Source organism: Saimiri boliviensis, chromosome 1, assembly GCF_048565385.1.
Source record: "Saimiri boliviensis isolate mSaiBol1 chromosome 1, mSaiBol1.pri, whole genome shotgun sequence".
NCBI lineage: Eukaryota > Metazoa > Chordata > Mammalia > Primates > Cebidae > Saimiri > Saimiri boliviensis.
This window is the reverse complement of record NC_133449.1, coordinates 228,765,882-228,788,018: the sequence shown is the minus strand read 5'-3', so window position 1 is coordinate 228,788,018 and position 22,137 is coordinate 228,765,882. Positions and strand designations below refer to the sequence as shown.

Genomic DNA, 22,137 nt, shown 5'->3' with positions numbered 1-22,137 from the left:
TGTGGTTTTACTTTTCATTTCTCTAATGATCAGTGATGTTGAGCTTTTTTTCATGTTTGTTGGCCACATAAATATCTTCTTTTGAGAAATGTCTGTTCGTGTCCTTGGGTAGCATAAATTCTTGATTTTTTTCCCCTTAATTGATCAATTTTCAGAGTACTTGGTTAGTACCCTGCTAACCGTCCAATGAGTGGTATGTTTTGTTTTTGTTTTTAGTATCATTTGATCTTTTGTTTTTTTGAAAAATATATTTGATTTGTGTTTAGTCCTTTGCAGTCTTCATTCATTTGATGATCACTTGCCCCCTTTAAGCCAGTGCCCTTCAACTTGGCTTTTACTTTCGATATTATCCCATTAGCTATTGACAGATTCCTGTGAGGTTTCTCAGGCTTATTTGGTAGAGTTTCTGCTCCAGACCAGAGGTTCATCTACTTTTTTCATCTTTTCATAAAACTAACTTTTAGCTTTCTTGTGCGTCTCTCTTATATGCTTATTTTCCATTTCTTTAATTTCTGCTCTTAGTTTATTAGTTTTCAGTCTTTCTTCTTTTGTAGTATAAGTGTCTAAGGTGGCTGAGTGTAGTGTTTTATGCCTGTAATCCCAGCACTTTGGGAGGCTGAGATAAGCAGATAACTTGAGGTCATCGAGACAGCCTGGCCAAAATGGTGAAACCCCTACTCTTCTAAAAAAAAGAAATACAGAAGTTAGCTGGGCATGTTGGCATATGCCTGTAGTCCCAGCTACTCATGAGGCTGAGGCAGGAGAACCGCTTGAACCTGGGAGGTGGAGGTTGCAGTGAGCCGAGATTGTACCACTGCACTCCAGCCTGGGTGACAGAGTGAGACTCCATCTCAAAAAATAAAAAAGTATCTAAGACTCTAAGTATCACGAGAAGTACCACTTTTACTGAATCCCAGAGTTTTTAATGTAGAGTATTTTTATGTATGTTATTTATATTATTTTGAAATGTTGTGTTTATAAGTAGTTTTAGCTTTCCATTATGAATTCTTCTTTGACCCATGAGTTATTTAGGTAAATGTTTTAAAATTTATAATAGTTTGTATGTGCAAATATGTTGTTAGAGTTGGTTTTTGTGTCATTTTTATATATACAGGGCAATTTCCCCAACTAAATTGTAGATTCCATAAAGCAGCACTCTTAAATTTTATTTCTGTGTCAGTTTCTTGACAGTGTTTTCTGGCGTGGAATAGATGGCATAATATTTATGTTACAGAGTTAAATGAAATATTATCTTGCTTTTTATTTTTTAGGCAAACAAGAATTAAATTCTGAGTAAGTCTACAGGTAGGATGGACACTTATTTTAAAGCAGCTGTCAGTGACTTGGACAAACTCCTTGATGATTTTGAACAGAACCCAGGTTTGTTGATTTTCCATTTTTGCCACTAATGGAATTTTTAAATATCTATAATTAAGTTATCTTAGGTATAGAGTAATATTAGCAAAATTTTCTTTCAATTTTGGCCACATTGTTATCTTCTGCTAAAAGTTCATTTATGTCATAATAAGATGTTAGTTGATTCTTAGACTGAATGGGATCCATAACCAGAAACAGAAGTAAGGAAACTAGAAGGTTTTTTTTCTAGATTCAAATTAGCTCTAAGAGACACATTTCTTTTTATATTTGAGACAGGGTCTCACTCTGTCACTCAAGCTGAAGTACAGTGCCACAATTAGAGCTCACTACAGTCTCAACCACCTGGGCTTAAGCAGTCCTCCCACCTCAGCCTCCAGATGCATGCCACCATGCTGGCTAATTTTTCAATTACTTTTAGAGACAGGATCTTCCTATGTTGCCCAGGCCTGTCTCGAATTCCTGCGTTCAAGCAATCCTCCTACGTCAGCCTCCCAAAGTGTTGGGATTATAGGCATGAGCCACCTGCTTGGCCCTAGAAAAGCCTTTAAAACCAACATATGAGCAAGCTAAAAGCTACTTGAGAGTTCTACATAAATTGGTATTTCATTAATATGAGAGGTGGTATTTTCTTTCTCTCTCTTTCTCTCTCTCTCTCTCTTTCTCTCTCTTTCTCTTTCTTGGAGTTTCACTCTTGTTGCCAGGCTGGAGTGCAATGGTGTGATCTCAGCTCACCACAACCTCCGCCTCCTAGTTTCAAGTGATTCTCCTGCCTCAGCCTCCAGAATAGCTGGGATTACAGGCATGTGCCACCATGCCTGGCTAATTTCGTATTTTTAGTAGAGATGGGGTTTCTCCATGTTGGTCAGGCTGGTCTCGAACTCCTGATGTCAGGTTATTTGCCCACCTTGACCTTCCAAAATGCTGGGATTACAGGCCACTTTAGTTTGGTTTTTATAGTGCCACTAAGTTTCTTTTCTTTTCTTTTCTTTTTTTTTTTTTAAGAGACGGGGTCTTGCTCTGTCACCCTGGCTGGTGTGTAGTGGTGCAGTCATAGCTCACTGCAGCCTTGGAATTCCTGCACTCAGGCAATCATCTCACCTCAGCCTTCTGTGTAGCTGGGACCACAAGTGTGTGTCACCATGCCCGGCTAATTTAAAAATGTGTATATTTTTAAATACGGGGTCTCACTGTGTTACTCAGGCTGGTCTTGAACTCCTGGTCTCAAGTTGTCTTCCTGCTATGGGTTCCCAAAGTGGGATTACAGTTGTAAGCCACCATGCCCAGCCACAACTAAATTATTTTGAGTGGAATTTTTTATCACTTTATGACATCTACATTCAAAAGTAAAAACCAGAAAGTACTTTAAAGTCAAATAAAAATAGCTTTGATCTCTCTCCTGCTGCCTTGTAAAGAAGGTGCTCGCTTCTCCTTTGCCTTCTGCTATGATTTTAAGTTTCCTGAGACCTCTCCAGCCATGCAGAATTACTGGCTTCTTTTATCTGAATGTGGCTATGGCCACCAACAGCTCCAGATTCATACTGCCACCTGAGAAGTCTCCTTTTTCCTTCTGTCAAATTTGGAGTATTAGGAGAATGCCTTTAAGTGGCCCAGCTTGAAACAATCACATGCCCATCACCATGGACATAGTGTGTGATGCTACTGTAATTGGCAACCTCGATTAGAGCACCACAGGGGAATGAGGGTAGGATCCAGGTGATAGAAAAATGAACAAGTAGAAAGTCAACTTGAGTCCTCCCAAACAAAGGAAAAATCAAGGAGATCAAATTACCAGAGCAACTATGCACAAGACCCTAGGACATTCATTTATGCAGTCACTTAATCATTTCTTGAACACTTAAGTTTCAGGAAGTATTCTAAGCAATGGGGGTGTAAGTTAGAAAAAAAGAGACAAGGTTCCTGCACTTGTGACACTTATTTTGTAGTTGATTGAAACAGCCAATAATCATAAACAAGATAATTTCAGATAAAAATAAATGCTCTAAAGGAAATATAAAAAATAGTTTTGGAGGTTCTCTTTTGCAAAAGGATAATCTATGGTCTTTTTAAAAAGTTTATTTAATTTAGAAGTCTTGGGAAACATGATATGTTTAATAATTTTTATTTGATTTGAGTCTCCCGAATAACACGTTTCTCTATTTTAGATGAAGAAGATTATCTTCAAGATGTACAAAATGCGTATGATTCTAACCACTGCTCAGTTTCTTCAGAGTTGGCTTCCTCACAGCTAACTTCATTGCTCCCAAAAGACCAACAATGCATTAATAGTTGTGCCTCATCAGACATAAGCTATGAAACAAGTGAGAGTTCCCTGAATGAAAAAACACTCAAGGGACTTACTACTATACAAAATGAAAAGAATGTAACAGGACTTGATCTTCTTTCTTCTGTGGATGGTGGCACTTCAGATGAAATCCAACCTTTATGTATGGGACGATGTAGTAAACCTATCTGTGATCTGATAAGTGACATGGGTAACTTAGTTCATGCAACTAATAGTGAAGAAGATATTAAACAATTATTGCCAGATGATTTTAAGTCTAATGCAGATTCCTTGATTGGATTGGATTTATCATCAGTGTCAGATACTCCCTGTGTTTCTTCAACAGACCATGGTAGTGATACTGTCAGAGAACAGCAGAATGACATCAGTTCTGAATTACAAAATAGAGAAATCAGAGGAATCAAAGAACTGGGTATAAAAATAGATACACTTTCAGATTCCTGTAATTACAGTGGAACAGAAAATTTAGAAGATAAAAAGATCTCTAATCAGTTAGAACCAGTCGTTGATTTTAACACATCATCTGCTTTGACTCAACAAAGTTCCAAAATGTTTGATACCGAAGACAAACTACAACAGAAGAGGCAGCCATGTGAATTACTAAAAGATGATGGCTTAGTAAAGGAGGAAGTAGATGTGGAAGTCATAAATGCTGCAGAATGTTTAAAAGAAGAGGGCAAGACAAATGCTTTGTCCTGCAGCCCTCCAAAAACTGAAGTTACATGCTTAAGTGGTTTAAATTCAAGAGCTGAAAATTTCAAATTACCTGACTTTTCCTTTCAGGAAGATAAGACTGTTACATTTATAAAACAATCTGCACAAGAAGACTCAAGAAATTTAGACCTTACAGATAATGAAATAATCCAGGATTCCTCTCCAGCTTTACATGTTTCAAGTGAAGATGTACAGTCCTCATTGTCCTGTCTGTTGGTATCTGGGACTATGTGTGGATCACTAATTGAAAGTAAAGCACAGGGTGATTTTTTACCTCAGCGTGAACATAAAGATAATATACAAGATGCAGTGACTATACATGAAGAAGTACAGAAGAGTGTTGCTCTAGATGGGGAACCATTTGAGGAGACTGATCTTTTGAAACAGGAAAAATGTAAAAACATACTTCTTCAGCCGTTAATTGAAGGGATGGAAAACAGAAAGGTAGATCCTGACCAGACAGTCATCAGAGTTGAGTCTTTGGATGGTGGTGACACCAGTTCTACAGCTGTAGAAACTCAAGAGGGATTTTCTGGCACTAATGTCCCAGAGTCTTCTGATTGTTGTGAAGGTTTTATTAATACTTTTTCAAGCAATGTTATGGACGGGCAAGACTTAGATTACTTTAATATTGATGAAGGTGCAAAAAGTGGCACACTAATTAGTGATGCTGAACTTGATGCCTTTCTGACAGAACAGTATCTTCAGACCACTAACATAAAGTCTTTCGAAGAAAATGTAAATGACTCTAAATCGCAAATGAATCAGATAGATATGAAAGGCTTAGATAATGGAAACATCAATAATATATATTTCAATGCAGAGGCAGGAGCTATTGGGGAAGGTCATGGTATTAATACAATTTGTGAAACAGTTGATAAACAAAATACAATAGAAAATCGCCTTTCTTTAGGAGAAAAAAGTACAATTCTAATTGAACAAGGGTTACCTACCAGTAAGTCTGAGATTACAAATGAATTATCAGTCTCCGATACTAATAGTCAGTCTGTTGGAGGGGCCAGACCTAAGCAATTGTTTAACCTTCCATCAAGAACAAGGAGTTCAAAGGACCTGAATAAGCCAGATGTTCCAAATACAATAGAAAGTGAACCTAGCATAGCAGATACCATTGTTCCAATCGCTTGTGCTATAGATTCTGCAGCTGATCCTCAGGTTAGCTTCAACTCTAATTACATCGATATAGAAAGTAATTCTGAAGGTGGATCTAGTTTTGTAACTGCAAATGAAGATTCTCTACCTGAAAACACTTGCAAAGAAGGCTTGGTTTTGGGCCAGAAACAGCCTACTTGGGTTCCTGATTCAGAAGCTCCAAACTGTATGAACTGCCAAGTCAAATTTACTTTTACAAAACGGCGACACCATTGCCGAGCATGTGGGAAAGTAAGTTATAAAAATCTTTAAGTCTTTTGTTCTTTTGAGACATTTTAAACAAATATAATGCGATAGAAAATGCTGATTAACAGATAATTACAAGATGGGTTAGTTTAAAATCAGTGTTTTTCATCTACCAGTCAGGAAAATATATAAAGCAGTGTCATTTTGCAGATTGCTTGATGGTTGAATAAATGTTACATTATCAGAGGTATTAATTACATGCTGGGAAATGAGAAACAATTACTAATTTTTGTGAAATTTAAGAATGTTCTTATCTCTCTAATATTGACACATTAAATATTCCAGATTTGGTCACATTCACCTTTGTCCTCAAATATTTAATTTCAAGACCAGTCTACAGCTAGTGTTGTGATCACTCCAGAGCAATTTGACTTGCACAGCATTCAGAATATTGAAGCTGACCTTGAGATCTGACTGTCTGATAGCAGTCAAGATAAAAAAGATTGTCTATAAACTGTAAGGATTGCCTTTTGAAATCCTATAACATTTTTTATTCAGATTTTTCAGTAATAACATTGGTTTCAGATCAGCGCTATTTTTTTAGCAAAATATTTTACTTTAAGACGTTTTAAAGAACTACAGAGAACTTTTTAATATTATAAACTTATTCATTACAGATAGTTTTTGTTCCCTTTCTAGTGAACAGAATTGATTTAAGAATTCTCCTTATCGGAAATATGGTATCAAATTGCAGAAGTCTTATGTAAGTTACAAAAAAAAAAAGAGGGCTGGGCGAGGTGGCTCACGCCTGTAATCCCAGCACTTTGGGAGGCCGAGGCGGGTGGATCACGAGGTCAAGAGATCAAGACCATCCTGGTCAACATGATGAAACCCCGTCTCTACTAAAAATACAAAACATTAGCTGGGCATGGTGGCGCGTGCCTGTAATCCCAGCTAATCAGGAGGCTGAGGCAGGAGAATTGCCTGAACCCAGGAGGCGGAGGTTGCGGTGAGCCAAGATTGCACCATTGCACTCCAGCCTGGGTAACAAGAGCGAAACTCTGTCTCAAAAAAACAAACAAACAAACAAACAAAAAAGAAATCATTTAAGAACTCCACCTAGGATTAGAGTGATTAGGAAAATGATTTATATAATAAGGAAAATGAGTTTTTGTTAATTAGGTTTAGAACCTCCTCACACCGCCTCTAGTAATTGTAAACATTCTTGAAACAAAAACAAATTTGACATTTTATTCTTTATAGGTATTTTGTGGTGTCTGTTGTAATAGGAAGTGTAAACTGCAATATCTAGAAAAGGAAGCAAGAGTATGTGTAGTCTGCTATGAAACTATTAGTAAAGGTGAGTATTAACTTGACATATTTTCTTCCAGTAATTGAATATATCTTAAATTTAATTGGATTGTGATGACAAAGATAAACTTCTTTATTTTCTTAAGGCAGGGACCTAGTGTTGAATTATCTGGCTTAGGTGGGACATCCCAAGGCTTGGTTTCTCTTCTTTTTGTTCCACTCTCACAATTAATACTACCAATCTGGAAAGGAAGCATTCAATTTCTGGAGTGGCAATTCATTAACTTTTAACAGGTACCAAGTCCCTAAATGCTGCATTTCATCTGCCTATTTGTTTTTGTCATTATCATTGTCATGTTCATCATCTTAATCTAAATAAACACTTGTAGATACCTATCAAGTAGTACTGAATATTATTTATTAATAGCACAGGGCAAGATACTAGTTTGTACCCTTTAGAAAATAACCTAAAATGGAAGTATAAGATAAGGTGGTAATATTTACGATTTTATAAATTCATCAGACTGCCACACTATTTGCACATTTCTGTCTCATTTTTTTTCCTTTGTCAACTTCAGAATTTTGCATATGTACACTTCCCATTATTTCTCTGGCTCTCTAGCTACAATTATTAGCAATAGTCTCGGTGGTCTTTGAGTTCTCACAGGGTGTGTGTTGTGTTTTTTCCCCAAATCCATGTTTGTTCTTTTGAGTACCACGTGGCATTTTTAAAGATTTGTTGACAGTTTAATTCCCAGCAAATATTACTTGGGCCTTCTTTGACCAGACCTATGCACTAGCTCAGGCACTGCGTCCTGTTAGCCAGGGGAATGAATACCCGATAATAATTTGTTTTTCTCTTTTGAACGAAGATAAATTTTTTCAGCAATTCTTCAAAAATCTCTGATGTGAGTCTGTTAGCCTGAGGTAAGCTGCTCTTCTCCCTGATGTTGACCTCTGCTCTGGAAGATAACAAAGTGTAAATCTTTTTATATTTCCATGTTACCACCATTGTTTATGAAGAGGTTAGTTTAAGCGCTTATAGTTGTTTTGTTTTTTCTTAAACTGTTTCAGTAGCCTAGAAGATGACTGCCGGTGCTGTTAGCCAAGGGAATCTGCTAGAATTCAGAAATTTTAGAGCAAGCTCCCACATAATTATCTCCCCCACTTAAAAAGAAATTAAACACCCGTGAAGATTTGAAATGTTATTTATGTTGAAAGGTCAGATTTTTGGGTGAGCATTCAGGCATATTTTGACTGAGGGTCCAGGAGGGGAGAAGATATGGTTATTAAAGACATTCAGTGGCATACTGAGATCAAGCTTTGGATTTTCAAAGAAAATACTGTGGAATGAGCTTATTTAGTTACCTGTTTAAATTTATTCCTTTTTGATATCTTAATAGCGTATAGTTTCATCTACAGTGCTATTTATCATTAATTTATATGCCACAAGAAGGCATAAATAAAAGTTAATATCAACATTAGGGTAGAAAATAATAGAAGTGATCATTTAAATTAATGATATTAAACAAGAAGAGAAAGATGGTTCATGGGTTGTGAGACACATTCCATGAAGGATTGGAGGAAAAAGATAATTTGAATAGAGATTGCGAATAATGAGAAAGCTGTCCTGCGATTACATGAGTTTCAAGGAAGCACGCATGTGAATATCAATAAGTAGATTTGGGGCAAGTTAGAAATTACTTTGAAATCCAGAGTAAGGTGTTTGGATTTCACTTGGTTAATGGAAGCCATTTTATAAGTGCCATCATTCAGTGGCACTTGAGGAATATTTTAGCAATGGCAACATTTATAGCAGATCAGTTTGGAGAAATGCTGAAGGGAGAGCTATCAGTGTTGTTCCTTGTTTTTTGGATGAAGGATCATTCAGCAGTACCCAGGTACTATTCTGCATTCTGAAGTTGAAGCTGAGAGCAAAATAGAAGCCTTATTTTCATGAAATTTATGAATGTATGTAGAGATGGATAGTAAGCAAAAATATATCAGATGGTGATAATGCCCTAAATTAAAAAATTTAAAAAGTGTAGAGTGATAGTTTATAGATTAGTGACAAAAGGAATTTTTTTTTCTTTAGTTGGAGTCTCACCCTGTCACTGCGGTTGGAGTGTAGTGGTGTGATCTCAGCTCACTGCAACCTCCTAGGCTCAAACAGCCCTCCCATCTCAGCTTCCCGAGTAGTTGGGACCACAGGCACATATCACCACACCCAGCTAACTTTTTGTATTTTTGGTAGAGACGGGGGTTTTACCATGTTGCCTAGGCTAGTCTCAAACTCCTGAGCTCAAGTGATTCACCTGATTTGGCCTCTCAAAGTGTTGGGACTGTAGGCATGAGCCACTGTGCCTGACCTTAGGTAATATTTTTTATAAGGTGATCAGAATAAGGCTTTATGGTAATATGACATGAGCAGAGTCTTGAAGGAAGTGAGAAAATAAAGCTGTGTAAGTACCTATGAAAAGAACATTGTAGGCCAAGGGAATAATAAGAGCGAAAGCTCTAAGCTGGAGGAGTACTTACTTGAGCGAGGAGCTCTGGGTGGCTGGCATAGTGAATGAGTGGGGTTGTAGTGAGGGAGGAGGTCAAACAGGTACCTGGGAAAGTAGAGGAGGAAGGGATGCTAATTATGTTGGATCTTGTGAGCCATTGTAATAACTTAAATTTTCACTTTAGCCATTAAAGGATTTTAAGCAGAGGAATGATGAGATATGATTTATGTCTAAAAGAATCTCTCTAAACTATGTTGGAAATAGACTCTAGGAGTACAAGGGCAAAAACAGAGACAGTCATGTTAAATAAGGGTTATTCTCTGTGGATATCAAACATTCACCAGATATAATATTGAAATAACTTATCAGTAGCTTATCAAAGTGGCATGCTGCCACACATGGACAGTGGGAGGGGAGCATCACACACTGGGGTCTCTTGCGGGGGACAAGGGAGGGACAGTGAGGAGCAGGTGGGGAGGTTAGGGAGGGATAACATGGGGAGAAATGTCAGATGTAGGTGATGGGGGATGGACGCGGCAAACCACATTGCCATGTGTATACCTATGCAACAATCCTGCATGATCTGCATATGTACCCCAGAACCTAAAGTACAATTAAAAAAAAAAAAAAAGAGCCTGTGCTAGCTACTCAGACAGCATCTTTGCCAAGTGCTACTACTTTTTCTTGATTAGCCATTTCTTTCTTTTTCCTTACAACTTAAAAAATAGAGATTGTAATTTGCTTGGAAGTACATTACAAAAACATCTGAGATTTTAACACTATTGTTTTCCCCTTTATAGCTCAGGCATTTGAAAGGATGATGAGTCCAACTGGTTCTAATCTTAATCTTAAATCTAACCATTCTGATGAATGTGCTACTGCCCAGCCTCCTCAGGAAAACCAAACATCCAGTATACCTTCACCAACAACTTTGCCGATCTCAGCACTTAAACAACCAAGTGTTGAAGGTAATAGGAGAAAATGCTGTGTCTTAGACTAAAGATAAATTACTGAAATAGAAATTCTATAGTGTAGCCAGAGTCTAGTCAGGAAAGAGAAACCAGACTAGATATCAAGAGGGATTTAATACAGGGAATTGGTTTCACATGCAGGCTGGAAGACTGGAAGAGCAAAAAGGCTGTGCTCCAGTGCCTCAGCAGTTAGTAACTGTAGGAAGCAACTGTTATAACTGGAGTTTGGGGCTACAAAAGGGGAGAGGCTAGAGCTCGGTGCAGGAGAACCAGGAGGTGCTTGGATATCAGATGTGGGAGTCAGAAGCCATGGTCATGGCACCATCAAGAGGCCTCATAGAGTTGGTGCTCAGATGACTGAAGTAGAGCTCCAGATTTGATGTTAAGAGTACTGAAAATCATGAGTCCAGCAGCTGTATCTGTTGGTGGTGCTGCTGCAAAGATCCTTGCAGGAACCAGAAACGAAGAATTCCTTCTCATTTCTTCCCACCTTATGGTCTCCCACCAGTGCCTGCTATTGGAAAAACCTGACCAAAGCCAGTAACAAGAGAGTCTGGAAATTGCAGTTTCCAGACTTCCAACCTGGCATCCAAGAGCCCAGTGTAGAGGGTGAGCTTGGGTTTGAGAGGCAATAGGTAAATAATTGTCCTATCTCCTTTTCATTAAAAATCTATTTTTAATTGTTTATTTTACCACAGCAATGTTTTTAAAATCTGTTTTTAAATCTTTGAGTTACCTGTTCTTTTTTCCAACCCGTCATCACTTAGCATCTTGAGTAAAGCACATGTATGTCTTTAAATATGAATTATTAGTCTGTAACATGCTAGAAAAGAACGATAAATGTCAGTTAAAGGAAACTTGGATCCTTCTATTTTTATGGACTTAAATTTATTACTCGGTAGCTGTTTTTCATTTATTATAATGAAATGAGACTTAGCATTATATGTTGTATATTATAGCTCTAAAGATGAATAAATCTGTGTTTAAAAATATGTACATAGTCTTACATTGGTAACCAAAGTGATTAAATTATAAAAATGTTGCAAATACAAGAAAGATATTGAACATGTCTAACTACATTGATATATATATATATATATATATATATATAAAATATATATATAATTCCAATTTTTTCAGTGTTTATTGTGTTCTGGAAAGTAGACATTGAATCTTTGTTTATTTAAAAAATACTGTTGTAAAATCATCTGGCAGAGATTTTCATAACCTTTCTCTATGGATGCTTTGTAAGAAAAGAGAAAAATGTTTATGTTGATATCTAGTTACTTCTTTCAAATTTGGAAGGAAATATTAATCTGTATTAATAAAGTTCAGTATCCACATTATAAGAATAAAAAAAATGTTATGCTTCTCTTGTTAAATAAAAGTAAGATATGTCTTGTGGTAGTAAGAAATGTCCTGGCCGGGCGCGGTGGCTCAAGCCTGTAATCCCAGCACTTTGGGAGGCCGAGGTGGGTGGATCACGAGGTCAAGAGATCAAGACCATCCTGGTCAGCAAGGTGAAACCTCGTCTCTACTAAAAATACAAAAAGTTAGCTGGGCATGGTGGTGCGTGCCTGTAATCCCAGCTACTCAGGAGGCTGAGGCAGGAGAATTGCCTGAACCCAGGAGGCGGAGGTTGCGGTGAGCCGAGATCGCGCCATTGCACTCCAGCCTGGGTAACAAGAGCGAAACTCCGCCTCAAAAAAAAAAAAAAAAAAAAAAAAAAAAAAAGAAATGTCCTGTGATATTAAGAAATCTCAAGTGATCCTGTTAACCTTTTTTAAGTTTTTAAATGTCTATATATATATATATGAAGAATAGATATATATAAGCTATATATATATGCTTCAGTCCACTCCAGTTTTCATCACTGTAGCTTAGGCCCTAAATTTTATACAGTCTTTTCTCCATACTCACGCAAACTTACCCTCAATAATACAGGCTTTAAATCTTCTTCCCCCTTTGTCTTTAAGGTATAATCTCTCCTGTCCACTCCTCTTCAGAGTGATACCCAGTGCCACCTCTGGTCTAATATGCTATGAATTAGATAGATTTCCTGTTCATTCCTTTTCATAGTAAAATAGTAAAATTCATGATTTCTAGGGCCACTCCTGGTCTAATATGCGCCTCTTGTATGAATTAGATAGAAACAGACTCCACTCGGGGCAGATGAATCACAAAACGCTATTTCTCTAGACCTTTGTAGCCCTGAGAATTCAGGGGTTGCCAATCGATAGCAAAAGGCTTTTGAAAACATTTCCTGATCTATTTGGCATTAAATCATTGCAATATTAGCAGATTGAAATGTTTTACTTTTTCAATTGATTCTAGGACCATGCTCCAAAGAACAGAAAAGAGTATGGTTTGCAGATGGTATATTGCCCAATGGTGAAGTTGCAGATACAACAAAATTATCATCTGGAAGTAAACGATGTTCTGAAGACTTTAGTCCTCTCTCACCCGATATGCCTGTGGTAAGGAATTCAAAGAATAACTTATTGACTAAATAAAATTTTATTTTGTAGATGATTCCTGGTATGATTACTAGAGTACCTTTTTTTCTTTTTTAACACTTTGAATTTCCTAAAATAAGAGCTGGATTGATAGAGTGAATATATTTTAAATTTAACCCCCTTTAAAAAAAACAGAGATTGGGTGCAGTGGCTCACGCCTGTAATCCCACCACTTTGGGAGGCCGAGGTGGGCAGATCAAGACCATCCTTTCAAGAGATCAAGACCATCCTGGCCAACATGGTGAAACCCTGTCTCTACTAAAAATACAAAAATTAGCTGAGTGTGGTGGTGTGCACCTGCAGTCCTAGCTACTCAGGAGGCTGAGGAAGGAGAATCGCTTGAACCTGGAGGGGCAGAGTTTGCAGTGAGCTGAGATCACACTACTGCACTCTAGCCTGGTGACAGAGACAGTCTTGCTGTGTTGTCCAGGCTAAAGTGCAGTGGCATAATTACCACTTAACTGCAGCCTTTTAATTCCTGGGCTCAAGTGATGCTTCCACCTCAGCCTCCCAAGTAGCTGGGATTACAGGTGTGAGCCACCATGCCTGGTTTAGACTTTACTGTTAAAAAAAATTTTTTTTTTAATTACTTTTTTTTTTTTAAGAGATGAGATCTCACTATTTTGCCCAGGCTGGTATCAAACTCCTGACCTCAAGTTTTCTGCCCACTTTGGCTCACAAAGTGCTGGGATTATAGGTGTGAGCCACTGCGCCTGGCCCAGATTTTGCCTGTTTTAAATACCAGTTTAAGGGACTGGTTCTCATACTTTTGGCCTCAGGACCCCTTTATACTCTTAAAAGTTATTAAGAACCCTAAAGCACTGTAGGGTTTAAGGGTTATACCTATTGATAATTATTACATTAAAATTAAAATTCAGAAATTTAAAAAATATTTATTAACTAATTGCAGAATAAGGCTGTTACATTAGCAGAAATAATTTTTTATGAAAATTTTTTTCAAAAGTTTAGTGAGAATAGTGGGATTGTTTTACATTTTTGCCAATTTCTTTAATGTCTGACTTAATAGAAGACAAACATATTCTCACATCTGGTTCTACATTCAGTGTGTTGTGTATGTTATTTTTGATAAATTAAATGAAAAAAACCTAGGACCTCACCAACTCCCTAAAAGGGTCTTGGGAACCCCAAGGGATCTCTGGACCACATTTTGACAGCCACTGGTATGAGGAAATGTAACTGAGATTTAGTAATTTAATTTAGACTAATATTTATTTAATTATTTTCAAACATTCAAGAAAGTATGTGATGATATTTATGCTTACATTTACATAAATGTGCTAGGTGTTAAACAGAAGATATAGAATGTAGAATCCCAGATCACTAAGAATTCTCATAGAGTGGCACATACTCATAGAAGCAAGTATTGTATAAATTAGGAATGTTTTATGCATTAAACAGATTTATTGAGCATCTCCTCTGTGCCAGTCACCTGGTTGATCCTGGGTACATGTACTAGAAAGGATGGACATAGGCCGGGTATGGTGGCTGACACCTGTAATCCCAGCACTTTTGGAGGCCAAGGTGGGCGGATCTTCTGAGTTCAGGAGTTGGTGACAGCCTGACTTACATGGCAAAATCCCATCTCTACAAAAAAAAGTTCAAAAATTGGCTGGGCATGGTGGCTTACACCTGTAATCCCAGTACTTTGGGAGGCTGAGGTGGGTGGATCATGAGGTCAGGAGATTGAGACCATCCTGGCCAACATGGTGAAACCTCGTCTCTATTAAAAATACAAAAATTAGCCAGGTGTGGTAGCAGGCACCTGTAGTCCCAGCTACTCAGGAGGCTGAGGCAGGGGAATCACCTGAACCCAGGAGGCAGAGGTTGAATGAGCCCAGACCACACCACTGCACTCCTGCCTGGTGACAGAGCAAAACTCTCTCTCAAAAAACAAAACAAACAAACAAACAAAAAATTAGCCAGGCATGGTGGCACATGCCTGTAGTTCCAGCTACTAGGGGAGGCCGAGGCAAAAGAATCACTTGAATCCAGGAGGCAGAGGTTGCAGTGAACCAAGATTACGCTACTGCACTGCAGCCTGGGCAACAGGGTAAGACTCAGTCTCAAAAAAAAAAAAAAAGGTAAAAGATGGATACTTATCAGCTCTGTTGAAGTTTACATCTGGTAGAAACATATGCTGTTTGTCAAGAGTTCATGAGCCAGATTTTACAAATAGCCGTAATTACCATGGGTATGTTTCCTAGCTAGCACCTACTGTCAATCTATATTAATGAAAACTGTGAACAGGCTAATAAATATTAATTGAGTTCATAAATGGTTCTTATTTAATACTGACTTCATACAGTCTAAAAAGAAAAAGGCTTTATTGAAGTAGACTTTATATAGTTTATTCCAGGTGGTTACTCTTGTGGAATATAGCTAGGGGGTGGCTTCCTAACCACTCCCCTCCTGTTCTTCCTGCCTTGTCCCTCCCCACTAAGTACCCAAGGGTTTTTGGCTATCATAAGGAGGGGAGAGCCTTGGGTTGAACTAAGCTTGCTCACTGTGTGATATGGTATGGTATCTTGAAGTTCTTCTTGCCTCATTTTTCCCAATGTTAATATTAAGTCATTAATACATACCTGAGCATGCAGTAAAACGAAAACCCTATGCTTCTTAATACCTTATGCTCCTGAATTTGAAGAAGCAAAATCGTACTATTTCTTGGGAAATTTGACTTTATGAGAATTTCTCAACCCGTTTTGGTTTTTATTTATTCTTATAAAAAGATATATTTAACTATAGTGATCACATTTCAGTTGAACAGAGAATATGAACTTATTTGTTAATTTTTTTGTTCCATGTTTTACAGATAGTAGACACAGTGGATCATTCCCATTCTACTACAGTGGAAAAGCCAAACAATGAGATAGGAGATATTACAAGAAATGAGATAATTCGGAGTCCTATTTCTCAGGTTCCATCAGTGGAAAAATTGCCTGTAAACACAGGAAATGAGGGGTTACCTATGGAAAAATTGCCTGTAAACACAGGAAATGAGGGGTTACCTACTTCTAGTTCATTTACACTAGATGATGATGTTTTTGCAGAAACTGAAGAATCATCTAGTCCCACCGGTGTCTTAGTTAACAGCAATTTACCTATTGCTAGTATTTCAGATTATAGGTTACTGTGTGGTATTAACAAGTATGTTTGCAATAAGATTAGTCTTCTACCTAATGATGAGGACAATTTGCCCCCACTTCTGGTTGCATCTGGAGAAAAGGGATCAGGTAGGAAAGCAGTTATTTAAATTTTAGAAGATTTTTTTTAAATGCTGATGAATTTTGTCTGTGACATATGAAATATATTTTTTTAAACTTAGTTTGGTTGCAGTATGTACTAGGCTGGTATCTTTTGTTTACAGAAAGTCTTACTATATAAAAACAAATCCTAAAAATATCTGAACATCTATGATCCATTTATCACATCTGACTCCCTAATTTCGAATGAGGAAAAGTCTAATATGATAGGGAAGCTCATAGACTTTTAGCCCAAAGAAATATTTCCATTGTATTGGAATTTTGACACCACATTATTACTATTTTTTTTTTTCAGGAGCGTGGTACCTAAAGAAAAGAACATTAGATTGGATGGCAAAGCTAGGAATTTTAGTTCCTTTTCTGCTATTTGTTGCATCTATGACTTGCAGTGTGTTACTTAATCTCCTTGGGCCTCGGTTTCTTTTTTAAATAGAACCTAGATGATTTCTAAGGTCCTTTTCAAGCAGGAGATTCTGTGGCTAACCCCTGCCTCAGAGTGGTTTCCTAGGATAGACACTTGTCACTCCAGGCATTATATCACATTCTGCAACATGAAATGGTGGTTCTCTGTGTAATAATGTATGATTGAAGCTTAGGATTTCTGTTCTGTCAGTGGGAGCCATTACATGAACCTAGCTGTAGTGGCAAAAATACAGAATACAGTGAACCCTGTTCTTTGCATGCCGTGCATATCTTTCTATTGATCGTCAAGAATTTTTTTTTTTTTTTTTTTGCTACCTGTTCACTGATAGAGGCATATGGTAGCAAGCAGCTGATACAGGCATGCGGTAGCCAGCAGCATATATAATGTGGGTCTAGACAACTTTCACAGACTTATAAATTTCAAAAATGATAAATGGAGTGTCTACCAAACTGGAATCCACTTTATAAAAGCATTTGTCTTAAAAATTTGAAGACGCTAAAATTGTATGCATTTACTGTTTAATCAATATATTATAAATATACTATGTGTAATACAGTATTTGCATTACAGTATTAACAACTTTACATGAAAAAAAGTAAAAATTAGTATATAACAGTTGTCTGGGGTATTGATTGATTTTTATGAAACATGTTTGCTTTTGTTTTTAAATTTGATCAGGCCACTGGTGGATTTATAAATTTGTTTTCTTGATTTGTAAGCATATTTAATAGGATATTTATCCTGATTAATATATTACTTTCATCATTTAGTGTCTGTAGTAGAAGAACATCCGTCTCATGAGCAGATCATTTTGCTTCTTGAAGGTGAAGGATCTCCTCCTGTTACATTTGTCCTAAATGCTAATCTACTCGTGAATGTCAAATTCATATTTTGTAAGTAATAATTTGTCTTTATTTGCTTAATTGGTAAGCAGGATTTCTGAATTAATTACATCTTCAGGTTAGATTCTGACTGGCAGTGGTGAAAAATAAGCAGCATTGGATATTGGTTTTTCAGCCAGATATGACTATAAATAAATTTTGCAAATTTATGTTCAGTGGGACTTGAAACACAAGCTTACAGAGTTTTATTAACATCCCTCAGTCAATCTTAGGTTAAGGTCGTGGGCTTAGATAGCTGAGCTGTATGTTGATACTCATGATACAATTGACTATATCTCCTATGGCTTATAGATAAATTGAAATTTGATAACTGAAATAAGCAGGAATACTGATTTAGTAGCAATAAAGACAGTTTTTTTAAGTAAGAGACATGTGACCTAATTACAAAGGAAGGAAGGAATTCTTAATAATCCTTACTACTCAGTAATGCATCTATCAGCTTTTCATTCTATTTAAAACTAAATTCTTACCCACTACATTTCAGCATTTAGTGCATCTTTTATTTTAGTGTTATTTATTAATTGACTCCCTAAGATAATCCTTTTTCTTACTTTATATGAATTTTATACAATTCAATTTAAGATTTTCATGAGGAGAACTTTGGGAACACAAGGAATTTGAAAAGTTGTGTTAAATGCAAAAACAATTTTTCTTAGTTTTTTGGTTAATAGAAGTTGACATTAATAGTTGTATTCTTTTATCATCTAAGATTCCTCAGACAAATATTGGTACTTCTCAACCAATGGATTGCATGGCTTGGGACAGGCAGAAATTATTATTCTATTGTTATGTTTGCCAAATGAAGATACTATTCCTAAGGACATCTTCAGACTATTTATCACCATATATAAGGATGCTCTAAAAGGTATGGCATTTTATTTTAAATTGTTCAGACTAGGAAATGGATAAATCATTTAAAGGCATTTATGCATTTCACTGTGCTAGCTATTTTAAAGATTTATTTTTGTGAAGAGATTGCTGATTTCTGAAAAGATCTTAATTATTTTGTTTCCTTAAAACTAGCATTTTATGTGGTTAGTGTTTATATGCAAATTTTTATATTTTAAAAATGGAAATATATCCTTGTGTTTTTTTTTTTTTTTTTTTTTTTGAGACAGTGTGTCTCTCTGCCACCCAGGCTGGAGTGCAATGGCACGATCTTGGCTTACTACAGCCTCTGCTTCCTGGGTTCAAGAGATTCTTCTAACTCAGCCTCCCAAGTAGTTGGGATTACAGGCATGGGCCATCATGCCCAGCTAATTTTTGTATTTTTAGTAGATGAGGGGTTTCACCATGCTGGCCAGGGTGGTCTAGAACTCCTGACCTCAAGTGATCCACCCACCTCAGTCTCCCAAAGTGCTGGGATTACAGGCATGAGCCACTGTGCCCAGCCTGCCTCCTTGATTTTTTAATGTGTCTATGTAATTTACTTACTTTCATTATAAGACTGGGAGATATGGTAATTTTTCACTTGACCATGCAGTAAGGAGAAAAATGGAAAGGTTGGAAATATTTTCCAATTTTTGTTCATAATTCCCAATATTCAGGAATAACTTGGAGCTTTGTGTACCGAAGGTATTCAGTAGATTCTTTTGCAAGAACAGAAGTAAGGAAAAAATTCTATAGTGTCTTAAGACAGTTTATATTGGGACATTCAAACTCCAGGCATGTCTTCAAAAACAGTAATGAAACAACTTAAAATCTTTTTACTAATGAATTTATTTGCAGGAAAATACGTAGAAAACTTGGACAATATTACCTTTACTGAGAGTTTTCTTGATAGCAAGGATCATGGCGGATTCCTGTTTATTACACCTACTTTTCAGAAACTTGATGATCTCCCATTACCAAGTAATCCTTTTCTTTGTGGAATTCTTATCCAGAAGCTTGAGATTCCCTGGGCAAAGGTTTTTCCTATGCGTTTAATGTTGAGATTGGGTGCAGAATATAACGGTGAGTTTTAGAGTCATAAGTTAAATTGCATATTTTCAAATATACTGAATGTAAAATAAGACTTTCAGGGAATCATTAAATCAATTTTAGTGGATTAATGGAACTACATTTGTTTTGCTATGCTTTTAAAGTTCGAATACAACTCCCTTCTACCAGGTTCATCTAGATAACTGTGGTATGTCTTCAAGTTTTTAGATGTTCGTAAGTTATTTTATTACCTAAAACTTTTCTTCTTAAATTTGAGAACAAAACAGAAAACAGGGCCGGGCGCGGTGGCTCAAGCCTGTAATCCCAGCACTTTGGGAGGCCGAGGCGGGTGGATCACGAGGTCAAGAGATCGAGACCATCCTGGTCAACATGGTGAAACCCCGTCTCTACTAAAAATACAAAAAGTTAGCTGGGCATGGTGGTGCGTGCCTGTAATCCCAGCTACTCAGGAGGCTGAGACAGGAGAATTGCCTGAACCCAGGAGGCGGAGGTTGTGGTGAGCCGAGGTCGTGCCATTGCACTCCAGCCTGGGTAACAAGAGTGAAACTCCGTCTCAAAAAACAAAAAACAAAAAACAAAAAACAAAACAAACAAACAAACAAAAAAACAGAAAACAGTACAGATTGAGTGTGCTATATCTGAAATCTATTGGATCAGTTTTTTGGATTTCGGACTTTTTCAGATTTTGGAATATTCACAGAATACATACCAGTTGAGCATCCCAAATCCAAAATCTGAAATACTCCAGTGAGCATTTCTTTTGAACATTACTTTGGCATTCAACAAAGTTACAGGCCAGACATGGTGGCTCACACCTGTAATCCCAGCACTTTGGGAGACCAAGGTGAGCAGATCACTTGAGGTCAGGAGTTCAAGAACAGCCTGGCCAATGTGATGAAACTCTGTCTCTACTAAAAATACAAAAATTAGCCAGGCAAGGTGGCAGGCATCTATAATTCCAGCTACTTGGGAGACTGAGGCAGGAGAATTACTTGAACCCAGGAGGCAGATTTGCAGTGAGCCGAGATCGTGCCACTCCATTCCAGCCTGGGTAACAGAGCAAGACTCTGTCTCAAAAAAAAAAAACTTACAGATTTTAGAGCATTTTGGATTTTAGGTTTTCAGATTTGGGGTGTTCAACATGTGTTAATTACTTTTATTAAAATTTTCTTAAAAGCATATACTGTTGGGAGTTGTTATGTTGCCTATGTATTAAGAACATAAATCATTGCCTCTCTCAATTTTTCTACGTCATAAAGCCAAACATAAAGGATTTTCGGGTCAGCGGTGCTGTTGTTTTCAGGTACTGACCACAGTTAAAAGCTAACTATTTTTAGAGAAGGAAGTACTTAAAAATTGTAGTGCTTTTCTAAGCTCGATTATTCTTATTTTTATATTCTTTTTTTTTTTTTTTTTTTTTTTTTTTGAGACGGAGTTCCGCTCTTGTTACCCAGGCTGGAGTGCAATGGCGCGATCTCGGCTCACCGCAACCTCCGCCTCCTGGGTTCAGGCAATTCTCCTGCCTCAGCCTCCTGAGTAGCTGGGATTACAGGCACGCGCCACCATGCCCAGCTAATTTTTTGTATTTTTAGTAGAGACGGGGTTTCACCATGTTGACCAGGATGGTCTCGATCTCTTGACCTCGTGATCCACCCGCCTCAGCCTCCCAAAGTGCTGGGATTACAGGCTTGAGCCACCGCGCCCGGCCTCTTATTTTTATATTCTGATGTTTGTCTCTCAAAAGTGACATAGCCTGTATCATTTATGTATATGTGCATGTGTGTATATTATCTACCCTTGACACAATGGTGATTCTAAAGCTGCTATGATGTTTATATATATGGTTCTTTCTGAATTAGAATTATTTCTAATGTTAAACTTTTTTGAATTCCCACCATATTTTTTATCTCTGACTTTTTTCAAGAAAAATTATATTTATTGCATTTGAAGTACATCACATCTAATGAACTTTTAAGACATTTGATTCCAATATAATTTGGTAGAGATTTTCTTGGCGGAAAATTAAATATTGAGAAGCTATAAAAACGGTGATTACTATTTCACAATAGACAAATTGAGAGAATGGATAATCTATTTGGCAAATATTATTAAGCTGTGATTTTGGGAATGGGGATTTCTTACGATTCAGGATTTACATATGTGATGCTATTAACTTGTGGGAAAAATAACAAAATTTAATTTGCATCTCAGGTTTTGTACTGTGTGAACCAAAGAGCTTAAGAAAGATTAGGGCAACAAACTAGCTAATCAAATTACTATGGAACGTGTCTGTAAGTATGGCCAGTATTTTTACCAGTAGCACTTCTAGATAGTAAGTCTGGTTTTCTCACACTGAGGGTTGGAGAATCACGGAGCAATACGAAGGACTTCTCATAAATCACAGGGATTGGAACTGCAAAGCTTCGAGGAAGCTTTTTAGTGGTAATGAGGGGAAACTGTCAGTTATACTTAGAAGTTAATTCACCTCAGCACTTTTCTGAATTATTTCTGTTTTGCTGGATTTTACATAGA

The 22,137-nt window shown here is 37.1% G+C and overlaps 1 protein-coding gene across 6 annotated transcripts in view; it reads left to right on the top strand.

Moving 5' to 3' along the window:
* Window positions 1-22,137, top strand: part of ZFYVE16 (zinc finger FYVE-type containing 16) — a 55,586-nt gene that overhangs the window by 16,796 nt on the left and 16,653 nt on the right. For all 6 annotated transcript variants that reach the window (XM_074384294.1, XM_074384289.1, XM_003920801.4 and 3 more), the window contains 9 exons: window positions 1,272-1,380; window positions 3,540-5,794; window positions 7,013-7,109; window positions 10,368-10,535; window positions 12,873-13,015; window positions 15,888-16,308; window positions 17,533-17,655; window positions 18,374-18,529; window positions 19,393-19,617. In XM_074384294.1, coding sequence (XP_074240395.1) covers window positions 1,311-1,380; window positions 3,540-5,794; window positions 7,013-7,109; window positions 10,368-10,535; window positions 12,873-13,015; window positions 15,888-16,308; window positions 17,533-17,655; window positions 18,374-18,529; window positions 19,393-19,617 — 3,658 coding nt within the window. In that variant the 5' untranslated portion in view covers window positions 1,272-1,310. The remainder of the gene's footprint in view (window positions 1-1,271; window positions 1,381-3,539; window positions 5,795-7,012; window positions 7,110-10,367; window positions 10,536-12,872; window positions 13,016-15,887; window positions 16,309-17,532; window positions 17,656-18,373; window positions 18,530-19,392; window positions 19,618-22,137) is intronic.